This window comes from Scyliorhinus canicula, chromosome 8 (genome assembly GCF_902713615.1).
Source record: "Scyliorhinus canicula chromosome 8, sScyCan1.1, whole genome shotgun sequence".
Classification (NCBI taxonomy): Eukaryota; Metazoa; Chordata; class Chondrichthyes; order Carcharhiniformes; family Scyliorhinidae; genus Scyliorhinus; species Scyliorhinus canicula.
In genome coordinates this window covers 8,651,613-8,671,800 of record NC_052153.1, presented here as the reverse complement: position 1 = coordinate 8,671,800, position 20,188 = coordinate 8,651,613, and the positions used below count along the sequence as shown (strand labels likewise).

Here is a 20,188-nt window from a genome sequence, read left to right as displayed (position 1 = left end):
ACCAAAGGCACAGCTCACTGGGAGCCTTCAAATAATCATCATCAGCAGGAATACAGTGACTGAGTGATGCCTTCTGCTGAAGTATGATCTATGGGCAACGTCAGCTAGGCTGTACCAGGAGGTGTGACCACAGTACCTTGATCCTATGAGCTTTTTCTAATCAACCTCAAGGGTCATAGCAAGGAATAGCCGTAGATACCTGAAGAAGACCACTGATGCATTGTGTGCAAGAGCAAGAGGTTACATCACTGTTCCCCATGAAAAAACAAATTAGAGGATACTGAAGTAAAGCCACATCACATGATGCCCTCAAAGGCCTTGTTGAGACACACATGACACGCGGAGCCCATGCCAAGTTCATGAGGGTCAGAGGAAATGCATTCATTGGTTGGTTCCTCTTCTCACTTGGGACAGACATCTGGGATCCCAGCCAGGCTGGAGGGTTTAGTGAAGGTAGCTCATGCTTAGCGAATGTTGGGGAACTTTCCCGGAAACATTTCTTAGCTTTTCCCCTTCGGCTGGCTGTGTAAGGGGACCAGCCTGAGAGTAAAGCTTGGATCCCAAGTGCTCCCCATACTCTTCCTGACCCGGACGGTATCACCAGATGTAACTGCACTGACCACTGGCTTGATCCCCAACCAAGGCTGAGGATGTGGGAACGGCCAATGTTTAACGTGACATCTGAAACCCATCCTCTCTTGTCCCATTGGCCATACTTGGGGCAATAGAAAATTCCACTGCCAACATTATCATCGCTGAAACCTCGGCACAATGAAATTGCACCAATAGAGCCGCTTATTTTGGGGGTCGGAATGTCTTACAAGGAAGTATCGTTAGCATCAAAAGTTTGGGATATATGAGACTCTTAGAGCACACTCCATTTGTTGTTGTTCTATGTGGAGAGAGGTTTTCAAATACGCGAGAGGGTCTGGACAGAGTAGACATGAGAAACTGTTCCCATTGGGGAAGGGGTCAAGAACCAGAGGACGCTAATTTAAGGGGGATGGTTAGAGGTTTCAAGTGCCTGGGGTCTGGAATGCATCGTTGAAGAGTACAGTGGAAACTAACTCAGTTGTAGTTTTCAGAAGGGAATTGAATAATTATCTGACGAGAATGTAATTGCAAGGCGCTGGAGAAAGGCCTGGGATCGGGAGAGCTCTTGCAGAGAGCCGGTACAGGCAGGATGGACCGAGTGGCCTCTTTCTGTGTTGTAACCATTCTATTTTTTCTTTCTTTTTTGTTAACTTTAGAGGACTCAATTCTTTTCTTCCAATTAAGGGGCAATTTTGTATGGCAAATTGACCGGCCATGCACATCTTTGGGTTGTGGGGGTGAGACCACGCAGACAGGGGGAGAATGTGCAAACTCCACACAGACAGTGACCCGGGGCCGGGATCGAACCCGGGTCCTCAGTGCTGTGAGGCATTTGTAACCATTCTATAATTGTACATCATACGCATGTACTTCAGTTCCAACAAAGTTTCTTTTGCTGTTGGCACACTGGACCGACGCTATCAAATGGTGAGTGGAGCAGTATTGCTCCATGCAACTTGAAGTGTGACACTGCCTTGTTTGACTTTGTTACATTTCACAATGGAATATGATACAATAAAAACAAATTTAAACAACTTTCGAAACTGACGTTAGCTCAGAGATATTCACAGGCACAACAATTTCACACTTTTTACTTTGCAATCTCACAAGCTACGATGATAAAACTTTAAAGACCAATCAAATAGAAACAGACAACAATAAATCAAAGTCTTTTAAAGTAACTCTCAGAAATTTGATGTGAATCAGTAATCTAATTCACTCAGCAGTGAGAGTTCCACCCTGTTACATTTTAACATATTAAGTGTTCATTTCAAATGATCCCTGTTGTTCCAGAGGGATGATAATAATTACTAAACTGAAATAGGCTATACTTATCAAGAAAGACTGAACAGACTGGGCTCTTTTTTACTGGAGTAGAAAGGGAGTTCTGGGGCGGGATTCTCCGGTGCCAAAAACGCGTTTGATTTTGGGAGGGGGGTCTTTATCAGGGGCTGGGGGCACTGTTGGGGGGTGGTCAGGGCTGCCGTCCAAAGGAGGGGGCACTATTTTGCAGTCCGGGTCCGCGAGCAGCCAGCGCCATGTTGCACGGCTCGGCCACTGCAGGCCGCCGCCGTGCGCATGGGCGTCCACGGACCCAGCCATTCTCCGGGCTGTATCGGCAGCTAGAGCTGGGTGCTGTACGCTGCCGGCATGCTAGCCCTCAGCTACACGGAGGATCGGTGGGCGCACTTTGCGCTGAATTTTGTGGGGGTAAAATGCCACTGTTCCCACACCGGCGTGAGGACATAGCCTCACAATCCGAGAATCCGATTGATGTTTCCGGAGAAGATGTTTCCACTGTGGGCAAAACCAGAATTAAGGGTCACAAATACAAGATAATCACTGATAAAATCGATCAAGGATTTATGAGACACTTCTTAACCTAGAGAGCGCTTAGAATGTGTAATGTTCACAAATCCCTCCAGTGCAGAAGGAGGCCATTCGGCCCATCGCGTCTACACCGACCCTGCAAAAGACCACTCTACCTAAACCCAATCCCCGCCCTAACCCCATAACCCCACCTAAACGCTTGGACACTTGGGGGCAATTTAGCATGGTCAATCCACCTAACCCGCACATCTTTTGGACTGTGGAAAGAAACCGGAGCACCCGGAGGAAACCCACGTAGACACGGGGAGAACGTGCAGACTCCGCACAGTCACCCAACTGAAACTGGGGCTGGAAGTGAACCTGGGTCTCTGATGCTGTGAGGCAGCAGCGCTAACTATTGTGCCACCGTGCCGCCCCTAAGCTGAATATTGAATTGAATTGAATGGCTGTATTTCTAACCCACAGCTGAGGGCTAAAAAGGGTAGAGTATTATGCTGAAGTGAAATGAAGAAAATGGGAGGAGCTTCGTATGAAGCATGGGCATGTTGGAACGTATAGTCTGTTTTTGTATTTAACATTTTACATAAAATACATGTAACTCAAGTTCAAATCCCTCTTATTCATTCTCAGAGATGATGTGCAGTGCACCAGCTTCACCCCCTAATGGAAGAGTTCACTACAACACCCTTGAGGTCGGTCAAACAGTCAAATTCTATTGTGATGAAGGGTACGATGTTGAAGGGACACCTTCTGCTGAATGCATGGCCAATGGGAGCTGGAGCCAACCTGTACCTGTGTGTATAGGTGAGTACAATCCTATCCTGCCTTTCTTTCATTTTCATTCCGCACACTAAAAAAATATCTTGTGTTCACAATCGCAGCCACAACACCATGGGAAGCTGCTACCTTGCAGAGAATCCTGGAGCACAGAAAGAGACCATTCAGCCCATCATGCCTGTGCCAACTCTTTACTATCCAATTAGTCCCACTCTCCATCCCGTTCCTCGATATGCTAATATTGATTTTGTGCTGCAATAAAATACATGCTTTAAGTTGGTAATTAAGCACAGATCTCCCTACTTGGAGAAGGATTAGGGAATCATTGCAAGAGTATATAAATCTGTTCCCTCTGGGAGGAACTGAATGAGCTTGCGATTTCACTTTGGGGTCTTGGAAATAAACCTGTTTTAAGGTAAAGTTGCCACAGTTCCAGATGACCAAAGGCTGCTTTCCCCTTTGAGGGGGAGAGCTGACTTAACCTGAGGAGCGCTACATCTCAGGTGAGGGGCAAGGGTAAGAAGGCAGGGCCTTCATAGATCACCTCAGCTGGTACGGGAATTGAACCCACACTGCTGGCCTTGTTCTGCATCATGAACCAGCTGTCTAGCCAAGTGAGCTATAGGATAGCTTCAGACTCACACTCCCCAACGTACAATTCATGGAACTAGCACATAACCCTGCAATTATTTTTAACTTTTCAAATATATTCCCTTCTCAGAGTTATAGGTGCATTTGCTTCCGGCATCTTTTTATACCTCTCATACCTCTCCATTCACCTGAGGAAGGAGCTGCGCTCCGAAAGCTCGTGTTTGAAACAAACCTGTTGGACTTTAACCTGGTGTTGTCAGACTTCTTACTGGGCATCTTTTTAGGCAGCAAATCCCAGACCGGTGGAAATTGTTGGATGGAGTGTAAAACCAAAATTCTGCCCGACCCAATAGGATTCTCGTCCAGCAAATTGGGTTCAGATTGTCCTTTTTTTTGGGTCCATGACCTTTTGACAGAACTGTAAAATGAGTAGCTGCTTAGAACCTATTAACCTCCCCTGCAATCTTCCAGTTCTGACAAAAGGTCATCAAACTGAAATGCTACCTCTGTGTCTCTTTCTGCAGACAACTCAAGGCCTGCTGGCACTTTCCTGCTTTTATGTCAGATTTTTGCGGTATTTTTGCTTCAAGGAAAGAAGCGAGTTCAGTTACTGTACACAATGAGCTCAGCCAAGAAAAATGGCACAACATTCTTGGTATCAGGAAAAGAATGCTTTGTACTTCCGGGTGTTGATTGTGGCCTGATGTGCTCGAGTGACTCACAGTGAAACTTCAATATAGAAGAAGTGAAGATCCATTTACTGTGCTTTGCTACACAATATATTGCTTGTTGGTAAATGTCCATCAACCAGCAAGTCAATATTAATCTCATTTGATTCCATTTGTGTCTTGCAACTCTATCCCTGGAGTTGTTCCAGCGTGTTGTGAAGTAGTTGATTTTGAATAGTAGACACTATATATAGGTAACCATTTCTCCTTCAATCGCCATTACGAAAATACCCGGAAGACACAGCACAAAAACAGGCCATTCAGCCCAACTGGACCCTGCTGGTCTTTACGCTCCCCATGTACCTCCTTCCATCTTAATCCATCTCATCCACCCAGTGTATCACTCTATTCTTTTCTCCTTCCTGTTAATCCAGCTTCCCTTTAAATGCCTCCACATTATTCATCTCAGCCACTCTCTGAGGCGGCGGGTTCCACATTCTAACCATTCTCTGGGTGAAGAGGTTTTTCCTGAGTTCTGTCTTAGATCTATGAGTAGCTATCCTATATCGATGGCCTCTAGTTTTGGAGGTTATATAAATTTGACAGGTTCTACGCTAATTCAACGGGAAATTCAACACCGTTGACTGGAAACTTTTGCTGATCACAATAATTGAATCATTACGTAAGAGTTTGAAATGACTTCAATGCATTCTGTTTAAACAGCGAAACACTGTGCTGCTCCCACCAACATGCCAGAGGGTGCTGTCCTTACAGACACTATTTTCTCTGTAAATCAGAAGGTGACCATTCAGTGCCAGAAGGGTTATCAACGACATGGAAACTCAGTCATTACTTGTCAAACCAACCAGACATGGAGTCCAATCACTGCCTATTGTGAGAGTAAGTACAGACATGTGTGATGTGATAATATTTCTCTGATGCAGCGTGAGGAACTGATCATTGGAAATGTGTTTCAGCACAGTTGAATAGGTTAGATGTTAGAGAGATGGGTATAAATCGTAGAATCATACAGCGCAGAACGAGGCCATTTGGCCCATCATGCCTGTGTCAGCTCTTTGAAAGAGCTGTCCAGTTAGTCCCAATGTCCTCCCCTCACTCTTTACCCATAACCCAGCAGATTTTTCTCCTTCAAATATTTATTCAATTCCCGTCTAAAGTTGTGATTGAATCTGTTTCCACCTCCAGTGCATTCCAGATCTTTTTGAAACGACTTTCCTTATTTTGCCTCCTCGGGCTCTACAACCCTCTGAGATACCTGGACTCCTCTAATTCTCGCCGCTTCCTCATTCTCAATTTTACACAGTCCACCACTGGCGGCTCTGCCTTCAGCTCCTGGCCCCAAGCTGTGGAATTCCCTCCCTAACTCTAACCTTCTTTAATCACTCTTCCAAGCCTCTGGTCATCTGTCCTAAAATGTCCTTACATGGTCAGTTAATTTTTTCTGCTTGGAATGCAGCCACCATGGGCTGGGGCAGCATTTATTGCCGATCTCTAATTGCCCTGGAGACGGCGGTGGTGAGCTGAGGTCTGGAACCGCTGCGGTCTGTGCAGTGTAAGTACACCCACAGTGCTGTTAGGGAGGGTGTTCCAAGATTATGATGCACAATTGCGTTCTTTATTGGCCTGAAAGGTGAATTCTGTTTCTGCTGCCGAACCTGTGGGGAATTTCCACCATTTTCTGGTTTTATTATTGTTAACTAGTCTGGCATTTTGCTTGATAACCTTTTGGGCATCAAGGAGACTTTATGAATATCCCCTCAAGGGATTAAATGGCTGAGAGAGAATCCAGGTTGTGGCTAGATTGTGGATAATCTGTAAAACAATTGGGTTTAATGGCCACATACCATTCCTTTTTAAATTCACTGAACAAACAAAATCTGTTATCAAGCATCATCACGATCCTGTGGACAGAAATAGTTCTCAAGGACTATTTGGTAATAATTTGCCTTCCACCATTCAATATTGATTCTATTTTGGGAACTGATGGCACGATTTCAGCATCTGGAATCAGTGAATAATTACACCGGAGAAGAAGTCCATTTGGCCCCTTGTTTCTATGCCAGCTGTCTAAAAGAACAATTTAACTAGTCACCCCCAGCGCCACCCCCCCCCCCCCCCCCCCCCCTCCCCCAACCTTGCCCCATAACCCTTCTGATTTTGCTCTTCAGGTGCTTAACCAATCCCCTTTGGAATCCATGGGTTGAATTTTATGCACCACCGCAGGTTGAAAATAGGCAAGTGGACTTGTACGTTAGGGCATGGCATTCGCCCATCACAATTTTACAAGCAGCAGAAAAGGTGTTGTTTGGGCCACTTGACCATGGCCCAATTGAGACCCTTAGGTGGGTAATAAATGCCCAATTAAGCAGCTAATCCAGCTCCGATTTAACAGGCGGTGGCAGAAGCAATGACCAATGTTTAGTGTGGCAGGTTTAACCCTGTAGCTTGCTGGTTAGCAGAAGGGTGGGTAGTGTACCTCCTTCCCACTGACCTGTGCCAATCGGAGAGCCACAGTTTTGCCTTCCCACATCCATGCTCACCCTCCCTCACCCAGTCCAACATGTGCTGCAACACCCCCGTCCCTCATTCTGCATCATCTCCCGCCAAACTGACCCCAGTGAGACTTGGACTTATTTGGGTTTGGCGTGGCCACTTTTCCTTTCCCTCTCAGACCTCCTACAATACCAGCAGCGTCCACCCATCCTGCTGTGGTGCAGAGCTGCTGATATCTGATTGGCAGGGAGCACAGTGAAGCGGAACTTCCTCCTGGAGGCCGATAACCTTACACTAATTTAAGGGTAATTGCCCATAAAATTAAAAGAGAACAAGCCGGCCAAGTGAGATAGGTTCATCCTCAAAATCTATGCTGGGGTAACCTACCCTGAGTGTATAATCCATCTCTATGTTTGAATCTGCCTCGACTCCCAAGCAGTGCATCCCAGACCCTAACCACTAGCTGCAGGAAAAAGTTTTTCCTCACATCGCTGTTGGTTCTTTCACCAATCACCTTAAATAGGTGGCGTCTGGTTTTTTTATCATTCCACCAATGAAAACTAGTTTCTCCCAGTCTACTCCATCCAGACCCCCACATGCTCCAAGGACCACCGTGGGCTGAAAACAAGCAAGTAGACCCTCCTGACCCTCCCCCCTCTCTGCAATCTCTGTTCATTTCTATGTGCACTGATCTTATGATGAACAACTTCAGCTGCTAATGTTAAAATTGGCAAGCTGGCAAAGACACATCATCATTTCCCATAACTATTAACCAGTTTCCCACACGCTATTAAAATGATAATGATATTCTGCAAACTGTTGGGGGACTTAACAGAATCTCAAAACAGATTACTGATAGAGTGGAGTTCTTCGATAAATGTTTCCAAGGCCCAGTAAGAGCAGGTGATTTAATAATATGATGTTGCCACTTGGTTCTTATCACACCAACTCTCTGTGAGCAGCATAAGAGTATAAGAAATAGGAGCGGGAGGAGGCCATTCGGCCCTTCGAGCCCGCTCCTGCCATTCATTGAGATCATGACTGATCTGATTGCGGTTTAAACTCCACTTTCTTCCATGTCCGCCTAACATTCGATTCCCTTGTCAACCCAAACTCTGCCTAACTCCATTTTGAATATATTCAATGATCCAATTTCCACTGCTGTTTGGAAAGCAATGATAAATATTAACAACACTCCTCAGAAGAAATTCCTCCTAATTTCCGTCTTAAATTGGAGAACTTTATTTTAAACTTAGTTCCCTCGTTCTAGATCCCCTCATGAGGGCAAACATTCTTTCAACATCTACCCTATCGAGCCCCCTCAGCATCTTTTAAGTTGCAATAAAATCATATTCTTCCAAACACCAATGTGTATAAATTAATCTTTCTTCATTCCAGAAACCAGCCTCGTGAATCTTCTCTGAACTGCCTCAAATACAAGTATTTGTTTATTCCTTGATGGAATCTGGGTGCGGCATTGCTGATATAAAATTACAAGGAGCTATTGACAGACTAGGTGAATGGGCAAAACTGTGGCAGATGGAATTCAATATAAGCAGGTGTGAGGTTATCCATTTTGGACCAAAAAAGGATAGAGCAGTGAACTTACTAAATGGAAAGAGGTTCGGTACAGTGGATGTCCAATGGGGGATTTCCAATTGGAAAACACAACAGCCAATTTGTGCACAGCAAGTTCCCACTGAACAGCAACGAACTAAATGACCAGATCATTTTTTTAGTGACATTATTTGAGATGCAGGGTCTTCCTACTGGAGTGATCAACGTCCCTAATATTGAAACAATATATATTCGGCTGACCCAAGCATTAGCGTTTAATTATAGGAACCCTACTATATTGAACATTTCAGTTACAAACCAGAAAAAGGAATTACATCCCTGCAGACGAAAATAATCTGTTGTCCGTCACGTATTATGGAAGGGACCTTAGATTCTGTGGTGTGCAGTCTGACATCTATTGAATTGGAATGGTGTTTCCGTTACAGAATGATTGGCTTGGAGAAGATTGTGGGCAGGGCATGAAGCGTTGGAAACCAGTAAAACTCTCCGTTATGGCCCCAATCTGAAAGCTTTTACAAAAAGTATTGGAAAGCAGTAATTTATAATAATGTAACTGGGTTTGCTGTATAGTAGTGTGATAGCCCGCACAGATTGGGCAGAGTTTTCAATCATTCTTTCTGTCAATGAGCACCAAAACCAAATGTATGAAAGTTGTTCCAAAAACCTGAAGAGCACCACTCTTTTGTTTCATACATTTCTTGGTGTTTTAGTGACCATTCTTGGTGAAGTTACAGCACCAGTTGCTTCCCTTATGGCGTACAAATATTTTGCAAAGAGCAAATTAGGGCAGCAGGGTAGCATGGTGGTTAGCATAAATGCTTCACAGCTCCAGGGACCCAGGTTCGATTCCCGGCTGGGTCACTGTCTGTGTGGAGTCTGCACGTCCTCCCCGTGTGTGCGTGGGTTTCCTCCGGGTGCTCCGGTTTCCTCCCACAGTCCAAAGATGTGCGGGTTAGGTGGATTGGCCATGCTAAAATTGCCCGTAGTGTCCTAAAAGTGGGGTTTGAGTGGGGTGATCATTGCTCGGCACAACATTGAGGGCCGAAAGGCCTGTTCTGTGCTGTACTGTTCTATGTTCTATGTTCTAAATAGATACACTAACAACCAATTTAAGATCATCGGTCAAGTTCATTTACACTTTTTAAAAGCATTTAGAGTACCCAATTATTTTTTCCAATTAAGGGGCAATTTTGTGTGGCCAATCCACCTACCCTGCACATCTTTGGGTGGGTGAGACCCACACAGACATGGGGAGAATGTGTAAACTCCACGCGGACAGTGACCCGGGGCTGGGATCGAACCTGGGTCCTCGGCACCGTGTGGCAGCAGTGCTAACCACTGTGCCACCGTGCCACCTAGGCTCATTTACACTTGCTAGAAATGACATAAATTCATACAGATTCTCTGCAAACAAAAGAAATATGTTCAAACTTTGCATTTTTTTAAAAAAACTATCGGAAGCTTGCGAACCCATAGTTCCCAGTTGATTTCTCCATGTAAGGCCTAGGCCAATCAGTGTCTACTTGCTCACCAATCACAGCACCCTTTTCTCCTGGAGTATAAATCATTGTGATTGTTTGAAATTTGGCATTCTTCTGTTTGTCCTGATGAGTACAAGATGAAAAGCTTCAGCAACAAGTTGCTTTTTTTTGAAGCAACGTTTTGTAAATTCTAATTTCTCCTCTTTCTTTTTTTCTTTGACAAAGAAATATTGTGCGGAGCACCAGTGCAAGTGAAAAACGCTTTTGTCAGAGGAGTACATCACCGTGTGGGAGACATAGCGACGTACTCCTGCTACAGCGGATACATGCTGCAAGGGTCACATGCAAGTAGCTGCCGCGAGAATGGAACTTGGAGCACGCCCCCCATTTGCAGAGGTACAGAAAGATCTCAAATTTGATCCGACTGCAGAGTGCGAGTTAGTTGCCATGAATCACTGCACAGTTGTATTCAATTCCTTTCTCTTTCCTACTTTTCTACCCGTGGTCTCCTGAAGGCACTCCTCCTCCTCTGGAATAATACTTCCATGAATGCCACAGTAACTTGCCAGTCCCAATGTCCTTTCTAAATGTCTTCCAGTGTCTACAGGCTCTTCCAGCACAATGACCTCGCAACTGATCCAACCTTGCCCATGGTTCACCTTAATTCATGTTTTAAATATCGTAAATCACAGTGTATAAGTCAACTCAGCTTATAAGGTGACCACATATTTTGAGCGCCAAGACATTTGATCAGCAAGTATAGGTGACACCCTGCCTCCCCCCCCCCCGCCCCCAACCTTTCAGCTGTGTCGTGTTTTACACGCATCAATAGTCAGCCTCAGTTTTTCACTCCACAGATGCATGTTTTATTTATTAGTGCCTTATATCTGGATGCCGGGGGGGGGGGGGGGGGGGGGGGGGGGGGGTAGCAGCTGATGTGGACTGTGGTGTAAAGATGCGTGGGTGTTGAGACACGGCCACTGTTTAGGCAGAATTTTGAGCCCGCGTCCGCCGCAAGTATACATGGCGACGTGAGGGCAAGTCCCACGGGATTCAGAAAACGAGACTCTCACCAGCAAGATCTTGTTCCTCCATTTTACCCGCCCCTCGCCGGTGAGGTTTCTCCCCATTGGGACTCCCCACCACAGGATTCCTCCCTCACTGAATATTCCAATCTCACCAGTGTGGTATATAAGAACGAGATTCAGTCAAGCGGGTCTTACCAGGGGCGCCAAGGTAAGTATAGTCCCCAGAGGAAGGGAGAGGAACATGCCCAAGCAGTGACCTGGCACTGAGCCTTGGCATTTCCCCCAGCACAGATTGGCACTACCTGTGCCAGGGGGCAGTGCCGAGGTGGGCCATCTGTGGAGCCCCATTTAGTGTGGTTCCCCTTATGTGTAGTGGGGGGCATGGGGAAGGGCAGATGCCTGTGAAGTTGAGGAGGGTGAGGGAACCAGCCTATGCATAGGGGGGGGGGGGGACTTCGCTGTGAAGGTGTAGAGTGCCTGTGGTACTGCTGCGGTGGTGGGGGTTTGCAAGAGAGCCCCCGATGCTTATGTAGTTGGGGGGTGGGGGAACAGCCCCGATACCTCTGTGGTGGGGGATGATCAGCCGAATGTTTGTCGGGGAGTCCTCCGTGTCCATGGGTGGAGGCGGGTGGGAGAGTTTAGTGTCAGTGCTAATTAGGGCATCCTTTAAGGATGGCACCCTGATCTCTGTGGAGCCGGCCTTGCCAGCTCTATCAGGCCTTGCCCTGCCAGAGTGCTGGCATAAGCCACACCCCCAGATTTTCTCAGCACTGGGTGCCAGACAATCTGGTCTGAAACCTTTGCCTGTGTATCTGGAGGGATGCACGCTGGTTTTACGTCAGCCTGACACTCTGACAAATTGTTGCAAAATTCTACCCTTTGTGTCAGATGCCAATGCCATTTTAAAATAACCATCATTGCATTGTCAGCACCATCTCCCACGCTGGCGGTTCACCACACTTTAGATGGGTAAATGTCCACTGGTATGCCAACATCTTGGTTAATCAATAATTATTTTGTTGTAATGACGCAGGTTGGTTGTTCCTCTTGGAGAGCACAGCACTCACTGATTACTGCACAGGGTGTGTCAGCTGACTTATATACTCAAGTCTCCACTTTTAAAACATTCATTGAGTGCTATTTCTTCAACTAAGCTTTTGGTTACCTATTCAAGTATCTCTTTGCGTAGCATGGTGACAAATTGTGTCTGATATTCCCTCTTGTGAAGCACCTTGTTTTACCATGTAGAAATGCAAAGGTATTGTTGCTCGGCAAGCTTTGTTACTTAGGTTAGTGCAGTGGAAATGTAAACTGTGATTACCAGAGATTGCTAAGTAAGGGGAAAGTACAAAACAACAGGCACATCGCTGCCGTTAAGGATCTACCTCATCAAATACCTTCTTCTTTAGATTGCAGGCTGAGGAAGTTAAAAGTGAAAAAAAAACTCAATTGTAACAAGGAAGTTGCTTCACGATTTTGTTAGCTTCAGAAGCAGTGAAAGTGTGTTCATCCAGCACCATTACAGAATCAAGGGTTTTCTGTTTCTCTCACTCTGTTGAAACCGAAGGCAGAAGAATTTTTGTTAGGCCTGAATCCTTTACACCTCGTCCAAGTCAGGTGGAATGATCACAGACAGGGATTAGTAAAACAACTTGCGTTTCGTCAGTGCCTTTCACTACCTCAGATCGCCAATAAGTCAATTAGGTACTTTTAAGGTAAAACCAAAATACTGTGGATGCTAGAAATCTGAAACAACAACAGAAAATGCTGGATAAAAACAGCCTATTTGGTAGCATCTGTGGAGAGAAACAGAGTTAACGGAATTTTCCCAAAAAATGACTTGAGCGAAAATTGGGTACAATTCATGTTGGCCACTCCTGTGTGAATCTGATCGCGATCTTCCCACACTAAGTGAACCCACACGTGAACGATTTGGCCTATTATGTCTACGCCAGCCAATTAGAGAGTTATCCCATCCTCCCGCTCCTGGTCTGTAGCTTTGCAGGTTATGGAATTTCCAAGTGCCTATCGAAATTTGTTTTTAAGCAGGGTTTCTGCCCCTCTCACCTTTTCAAACAGTGAATTGCAGACCCCCACCACCCTCAGAGTGAAAAACTTACTCCTCAAACCCCCTCCAATCCTTCCACCAATTATTTCAAATCTAGGGCCCCTGATTCTTGACCTCTGTGCGAATGGAAATAGCTCCTTCCTTTCCACGCTATGTAGTCCCCTCGTAATTGTATTCAGCACAATTAAATCTCCCCTCAAACCAATTCAAACAAAACAACCCCGGCCTATTCAATCGTTCCTCATCGCTAAATATTTCTGTTCCTCAGAAATCACCTCCGTGCCCTCTCTGGTGTGATCAAATCCTTCTTGAAATGTGGCGACCAGAACTGTTAATATAACTAAACTGTGGGTCTAACCAATGTTTTCCACAGTTTGAGCAGAACACTGCTTTTATATTCTGTGCCCTGGCTAATAAAGGGAAGTATCCCGTGTGCTTTCTTAACCACTTTATCTGGCTGCCGTTAGCTTCAGGTATACGTGGACATGTTTTTCACCGTTCCTCTGTTCCTCTACACATCTGCAACTCTGTCATTTATTGTGTACTTTCTTATCTTGTTTCTCCTCCCCAATGCATTACCCTCACACTCCTCCTACTGAATTCCATCGGTTACTTTTCTACACATCTGATTAGCTCATTAGGCAATGTCAAACTCGGGGGTGGGTGTCGGGAGAGTCGCGGAGCCGTCCGTCGCGGCGCTCCCGATCGCGCAAATCTGCGCGCAGCAGCCGCAGCAGCCGCAGCTTTTAATAATGCCGACTGCGAGCGGCCTTCAAAGTGGCCAGGAACAGATAAAAACAAATGCAGCCGCACTGCACATGCTCATAGTTTTGCACATGTGCACCGATGATTGGGCACGCATGCGCACTGCGGCCACATTTGATTTTATATGGTCCCAACCTTTTTTTTCAAGTTCGAGGGTCCAAGGGCCAAAGGGACCCAAAACCGTTTCCTCCGTTTTTGTCAGCAACAAGCAAGGTAAGAGAAAATGGTGGATCGCGCAGGTTGGCGGGCGTGGGTCGCGAAGGTCGGCCGACTTGGGTCGCGAAGGTCGGCCAGTTGGTAAAAATGGGTCCCCGGAAAAAAAGTTTGAAAAACACGGCATTAGTATTTTCCTGCACTATCATCCACACGGCCAATTTTTCTTCCTCACTATCAACCACACGGCCAATTTTTCTTCCTCACTATCAACCACACAGCCAATTTTTGTATCATCTGCAAACATCTTAATCATACCACATAAAATTAAGTCTACCGGGAAGATTTCCCACTTTTTCAGGTTGAGTTTGTAACCCGAGAAGGTGCCAAACTCCATAAGGAGTCCAGTTATCTTTACCATGCTGGCTAGGGGGTTGACACATAGAGAAGCGGGTCACTCGCATAAAGCGAGACTCTACACTCTCTGCCCTCTCTCCGAATGCCCGTCCATCTATCCGCTGATCTAAAAGTGATAGCCAGCGGTTCATACTGATGAGGATAGACGCCACATGTGGGACGTGGAGAGAGAACAGAGGGACAGTGACAGGAGAGGACATGTTTGTGGACGACAGGGGAGCCCACAGTGAAGCTCCAACTCCCGAAAGGGAACGGGTTGGGTACCTCCAGCTGCGTGACTTTCCCCAGAGACCCAGACACACATTTCTGGACACAATGGTAAGGCTGGAATGGTTAGGGGATAACGAGTGTGGCGACATCTACAGACGACTTATAGAAAAAGTCAGGACCGTACTGAATGAGACCAGGTGGAAATGGGGAGAGGAAATAGGCATGGAGATAGGGATTGGACATTGGATCGAGGCGTTGCACAGAATCAACTCCATCTCCTCCTGTGCTGGGATAAGCCTGGTGAATAATTAGGGAAGGGGGTAAGAAGTGGAGCGGGGCGGGGGACAGAAAAGTGAGGGGAAGTGAACATCGTCTGGATGGAAGGGAGCTTGTGAATAATAGAGAAGGATTGGGGATGAGGTCCGCCCACAGGAGGGAACATAAACCCCTCCCATACGGACTAAACCGAGGAAATAAATTGACCAAACCTCCCTCGAAAACTCAAACTCCCCACCCCCACATCAGCGAAAAGAAGACAATCAGTAAGCGAGGGGATGGATCCAGCAATATTTGTAAATATGTGGGCAAAGCTGGGGGTAACTCCTGCCGCCAAGCGGTGGGAGCCCCAGTAATGATCCATCAAAATACTGTAGAAATGAACCCTATTATAAAAATGTAAAATAGTACTGGGACCGCAGTCATGGACATGTTGACAACGTGGGGCTCATATTCTGTCCTTTGTATTTTGTTAATTACCATTGCCGTTGAGTTTGCATTGTCCTTTACCTGCAAAACTCGTAAATGTCACTCAAAATATGTTTTAAATAAAATTAAATCAAGTCTACATCGTGGACATGTACCATAAAAAGCTCCAAGCTCCACTGGAAACAGCTGTCCAATCACGAAAAAACACCCAGCAATCCCTTGGCTTCCTGCCACCAATTTTGAATCCAACTTGCCATTTGTCCTTGGATTCCATTGGCTATTACTGTTCTGGCCAGTCTGTCATGTCAGCCTTATTAATACCTATGCAGGAAGAGACAGTGGTGTAGTGGCAGCATCGCTAGATTGGTAATCCAGGTGCCAGGCTAATGGGGATATGGGTTCAAGTCCCACTGGAACTGAAGGCTAGTCTCAGGGAACGGCTGTCTCTTTAGGGGAGGAAATCTGGCAGTCATAACTGGCCTTGCTTACGTGCGTCTCCAAACTCCCCAGCAATGTGGCTGACTTTTAATCACCCTCCGAAAGGCAACTCAGTTCAAGGGAAATTAGGGATGGGCAAAAAGTGCTGACCTTGCCAGCAATATCCAAATCCCTTGAAAGAATGAAAACAAAAACAGAGCATATCAAACCGATTCCCCCTCATTGAAGTCCCCATTACATCTTCAGAAACTAAGAAATGACCTTCCCTTAAAAAATCCATGTTGGCCGTCCATGGTTAATCCATGCCTTTCGAAATGACAATTTATGATATCCCTCATAATTGTTTTCCAATAAATTGCTCACCACTGACATTAGGCAGATTGGCCTAGAATATCCCTCTGGCCTATAATAATAATAATACAGCATATCCCTTTTTTAAACAGGTACAACATTAGCAGTCCTCCAGAACCAGTCATGTACCAAGAGAGGAATGCAAAATGATGATTGGAGCCTTTTTATTCCTTCCCTTGCTTCTCATAGCAACTTGGGATACATTTCATCTAGTCCTGGTGGCTTCAAACAGTGATAGACACCTCAAAATGTTTCCTCACTCGCTATATTTATTCCATCCCCTCTTTCCGATTGTGCCCAAGTTTTCAGCATGCTGCAGATTGGTAGAACAGAATTTATAAGGAGTTAGCCCTGCATTTCATTGCATAGAGTACTCCCGCTTCACGCTAACCACTTACTGCTTATTTCCTTTCCGCTAGCTGTCTGTCGGTTTCCCTGTCAAAATGGCGGAACCTGCGAAAGACCCAACACGTGCGCTTGCCCAGAAGGGTGGATGGGGCGTCTCTGTGAAACACGTGAGTATTACTGGATGGAGTTTCTCATCAGCTGCAGCAGTACTATTCCACTCAATACTCCCTGTCCCAGCCACTTCGGCTACCTTTGTCATGATATGCAAACATGCAGCTAATGAACACGTAGAATAGGACATGACCAATGAGCAGTCGGGACACTCAGTATAAAAGGGATGAGGCACTCACACCCCACCTCTTTCCACAGACCAACATCTACAGAGTCAGACAGGGTGTATCCTCAGCATCACACCCCAGCACGTGGCTTAGAGCAAGGCTGGTTCAGTTAGACTGAGTTACTACATTTAGATTAGCAGAGAGTCGAACTCATTGAGAACTGTGCTAATCGTTCAATAAAACACACTGAACTCACTTCAAAGTCTGGAGCATCTTTTACTCAAAACTGCATCAAGTGGCATTCCAAACTACATAATACAACAACCTTCAGCCCTTGGCGTGATGCTGCTTGAAAATTGAGTGGTGTTGCCATCCCTACCAAAACAAGTTGCCTAATTTAATTGAGAGGGGCGGGGCGACACTGTTTCCTGGCCACCGGTATGATACAGACACTACCAATTTTGCAGTTCCAACATTATCTGTTCTGGATCATAGCCAAATACATACAGCCAGACTAAAGATAGGCAATGCTGGAATAGTTTGTCAATAATTAGATTTAATAAGGGTAGCATCATTGTTATGCTGTTAGACTAGTAATCCAGAGGCCTGGAGTAATCTTTTCCCAAATGCGAGTCATCTCGGAGCATATGTTAGCCAATTAATCTCTTTTTAATGTGTGTTCGCTACTGTAATCATAGAATCCCAACAGTGCAGAAGGAGGCCATTCGGCCCATCAGGTTTGCACTTACTGCTTATTTCCGTTCCGTTAGCTGTCTGTCGGTTTCCCTGTCAAAATGGCGGAACCTGCGAAAGACCCAATATGTGCGCTTGCCCAGAAGGGTGGATGGGGCGTCTGTTTCCTGGCCACCGGTATGATACAGACACTCCCCCACCCCATCCCCGTAATGGCTCACTCCCCCCACCCCATCCCTGTAACCCCACCCAATCTTTGGGGGCAATTTAGCACGGCCAATCCATGGGCGGCACGGTGGTTAGCACTGCTGCCTCACAGCTCCAGGGATCCGAGTTCAATTCCGGCCTCGGGTGACTATGTGGAGTCTGCACTTTCTCCCCATGTCTGCGTGGGTTTCCTCCGGGTGCTCTCATTTCCTCCCACAGTCCAGAGATGTGCAGGTTAGCTAGATTGGCTATGCTAAATTGCTCCTTAGTGTCTAAAAGATGAGGGTGGAGACGTGGTCTTAAGTAGTGTGTTCTTTCCACGGGGCGGTGCAGACTCGATAGGCCGAATGACCTCCTTCGGCACTGTAGGGATTCTATTCTAACCTGCACATTGTTGGACACTAAGGGGCAATTTAGCGTGAGCAATCTACCTAACCTGCATATCTTTGGACTGTACTGCAGCACTCCCTCAGCAATGCACTGGAAGTAACATTTTAGATTGTGTGCTCAAGTCTCTGGGGTGGGACTTGAACCCGCAGACTTTATCCAAGATGTGTGGTCATTGGCGGAAGAGTGCAGGGCATCGTGTGGATCACCTGACCTGTCGGGTGTCTCACAGAGCTCCTCCTCCTCCCTATTTAGTGGCGAAACGGTTATTGAGTTGGATGATCAGCCATAATCCTAATGAATGGCGGAGCAGACTTGAAGGGCCAAATAGCCTCCTCCTGCTTCTAATTTCAATGTTTCTCCATGTCAAGGGAATACTATCGAGAAATTAATGGATATCAACGAAAGGAGGAGCGCAGGTTGGTTGCAACAGGTTGCAAGTAGAGTGTGAGGTCTCGTGTGGAGCATAAACAATTGAACAGTAAAAATATTTTTTTAAATGACAAAAATAGCCTTTCAAAGTAAAATCCTCAGGTCATTTAAGACCATCCTGCTGGTAGATCCGGGTTAGGCTTCTTTCCGCAGGCTGCTGAGGACATGAAGAGGCCTTTGTGCTTGGTACACGCACACCCAACTGGTACAGAATCGTGCCACATTGCCGTCAGTGCTGTGGACGTTCAAGAGGAGCATCTGCCTCTCAGACAGGAACAATTGCCCCAGAAACCCCCATTCCCACCCAGCGCCAAAAATGTTGCCCTTTATGCAGGACAAATGGTGTTCTGACCACTGATGCACCCTTTTCAGGGGCACAGCCAGGGTGGTGAAGAGACTAGAGTGGGGCCTGCACCATCCTCCCATCCTTCTCCCCACCTGTATCTCCTCACATGGGGTGCAGCCCTTCAAGAAGGCGGCTTCACCACCTCCTTCTTCGTATCGACGCCCACATCCCATGAATGAATAAAAAGGAAAATTAGGTTTGAAAGAGGAATTAGCCCCATCATTTATTTACAAAGAATCAGTTTTTGCTTCAAAACATTTATGGTTTGACTTTATGGAATATAATCTCATTGCACAAATGATTAATTATTTGCTTCTTGGCCAAGACTTTGTCAGGTGATCAGGATGTAGAAACAGTTTGGGTGGAGATGGGAAATGATAAGGACAAGAAGTTATTTGTGGGAACGGTGTACAGGCCCCCCTAATTGTAACTGCACAGAAGGACAGAGTAGAAAGGTAGAGATAATGGGAGCTTGTCAGAAAGGTATGGTGGTTATCATGGGGGATTTTAATTTACATACCGGGAAAATCAGATGGGCAAAGGTAGCCTCGATCAGAAATTCAAAGAATGTTTTAAGAATAGTTTCCGAAGAACAGAAAGTCCTGGAGTCAAACAGAGGGTAGGCTGTACTCGACCTAGTATTATGCAATGAGATAGGATTAATTGATCACTTCTCATTGAAGGCGACCCTAGGTAGCAACGATCAGAAGATGATTGAATTTTACATTCAGTTTAAGGGAGAGAAGAATAGGTCAAAGACTATCATTTGGAACTTGAGTAAGGCCAATTTCCATGGAACCATACAAAGGTGACGGTGCAGGAGGCCATTCAGCCCATCATGACTGCAATGGCCAAAAAACAGAAAAAAAAAGAAACCAGTCACTCATTTTAATACAAATCTCTAGCACCTGGTCCGTAGCCTTATAGGGTTACAGCATTTCAGATGCAGATCCAGGCACCTTTCATAAGTTCATAAGATATCGGAGCAGAGTTAGGCCGTTCGGCCCATGAGTCTGCTCCGCCATTCAATCATGGCTGATATGTTCTCATCTGCTACCTACAATGTTCCAAGAGCTGGATTGCGAAATCAGCCAGAGCACCTCTTCCCGAGAACATATGGCCCAGAAGCAGGAGAGACAATTTAGCTTCCCGAGCCTAACACCCTCAATGTGGTCATGGCTGATCCCATCCTGGCCTGAACTCCACCGTCCAGCCCGTTCTCCATAACCCTTCAACCCATTACCAATCAAAAATCTGTCTAACTCTTCCTTAAATTAACTCACTTGCCCTGCATACAGCGCACTATGGGGTAGCAAATTCCAGATTCAT

General features: G+C 46.0%; 1 protein-coding gene across 4 annotated transcripts in view; it reads left to right on the top strand.

Annotated features, from left to right (window-relative positions):
* The window catches only part of svep1 (sushi, von Willebrand factor type A, EGF and pentraxin domain containing 1), a 225,490-nt gene that overhangs the window by 188,664 nt on the left and 16,638 nt on the right, over positions 1–20,188 (top strand). For 3 of the 4 annotated variants that reach the window (XM_038804133.1, XM_038804134.1, XM_038804132.1), the window contains exons 43-46: positions 3,055–3,228; positions 5,184–5,360; positions 10,259–10,429; positions 16,588–16,683. In XM_038804133.1, coding sequence (XP_038660061.1) covers positions 3,055–3,228; positions 5,184–5,360; positions 10,259–10,429; positions 16,588–16,683 — 618 coding nt within the window. Of the gene's footprint in view, positions 1–3,054; positions 3,229–5,183; positions 5,361–10,258; positions 10,430–16,587; positions 16,684–20,188 lie in introns of those variants that run through there. The other variant, XR_005461542.1, reaches the window with a different exon arrangement.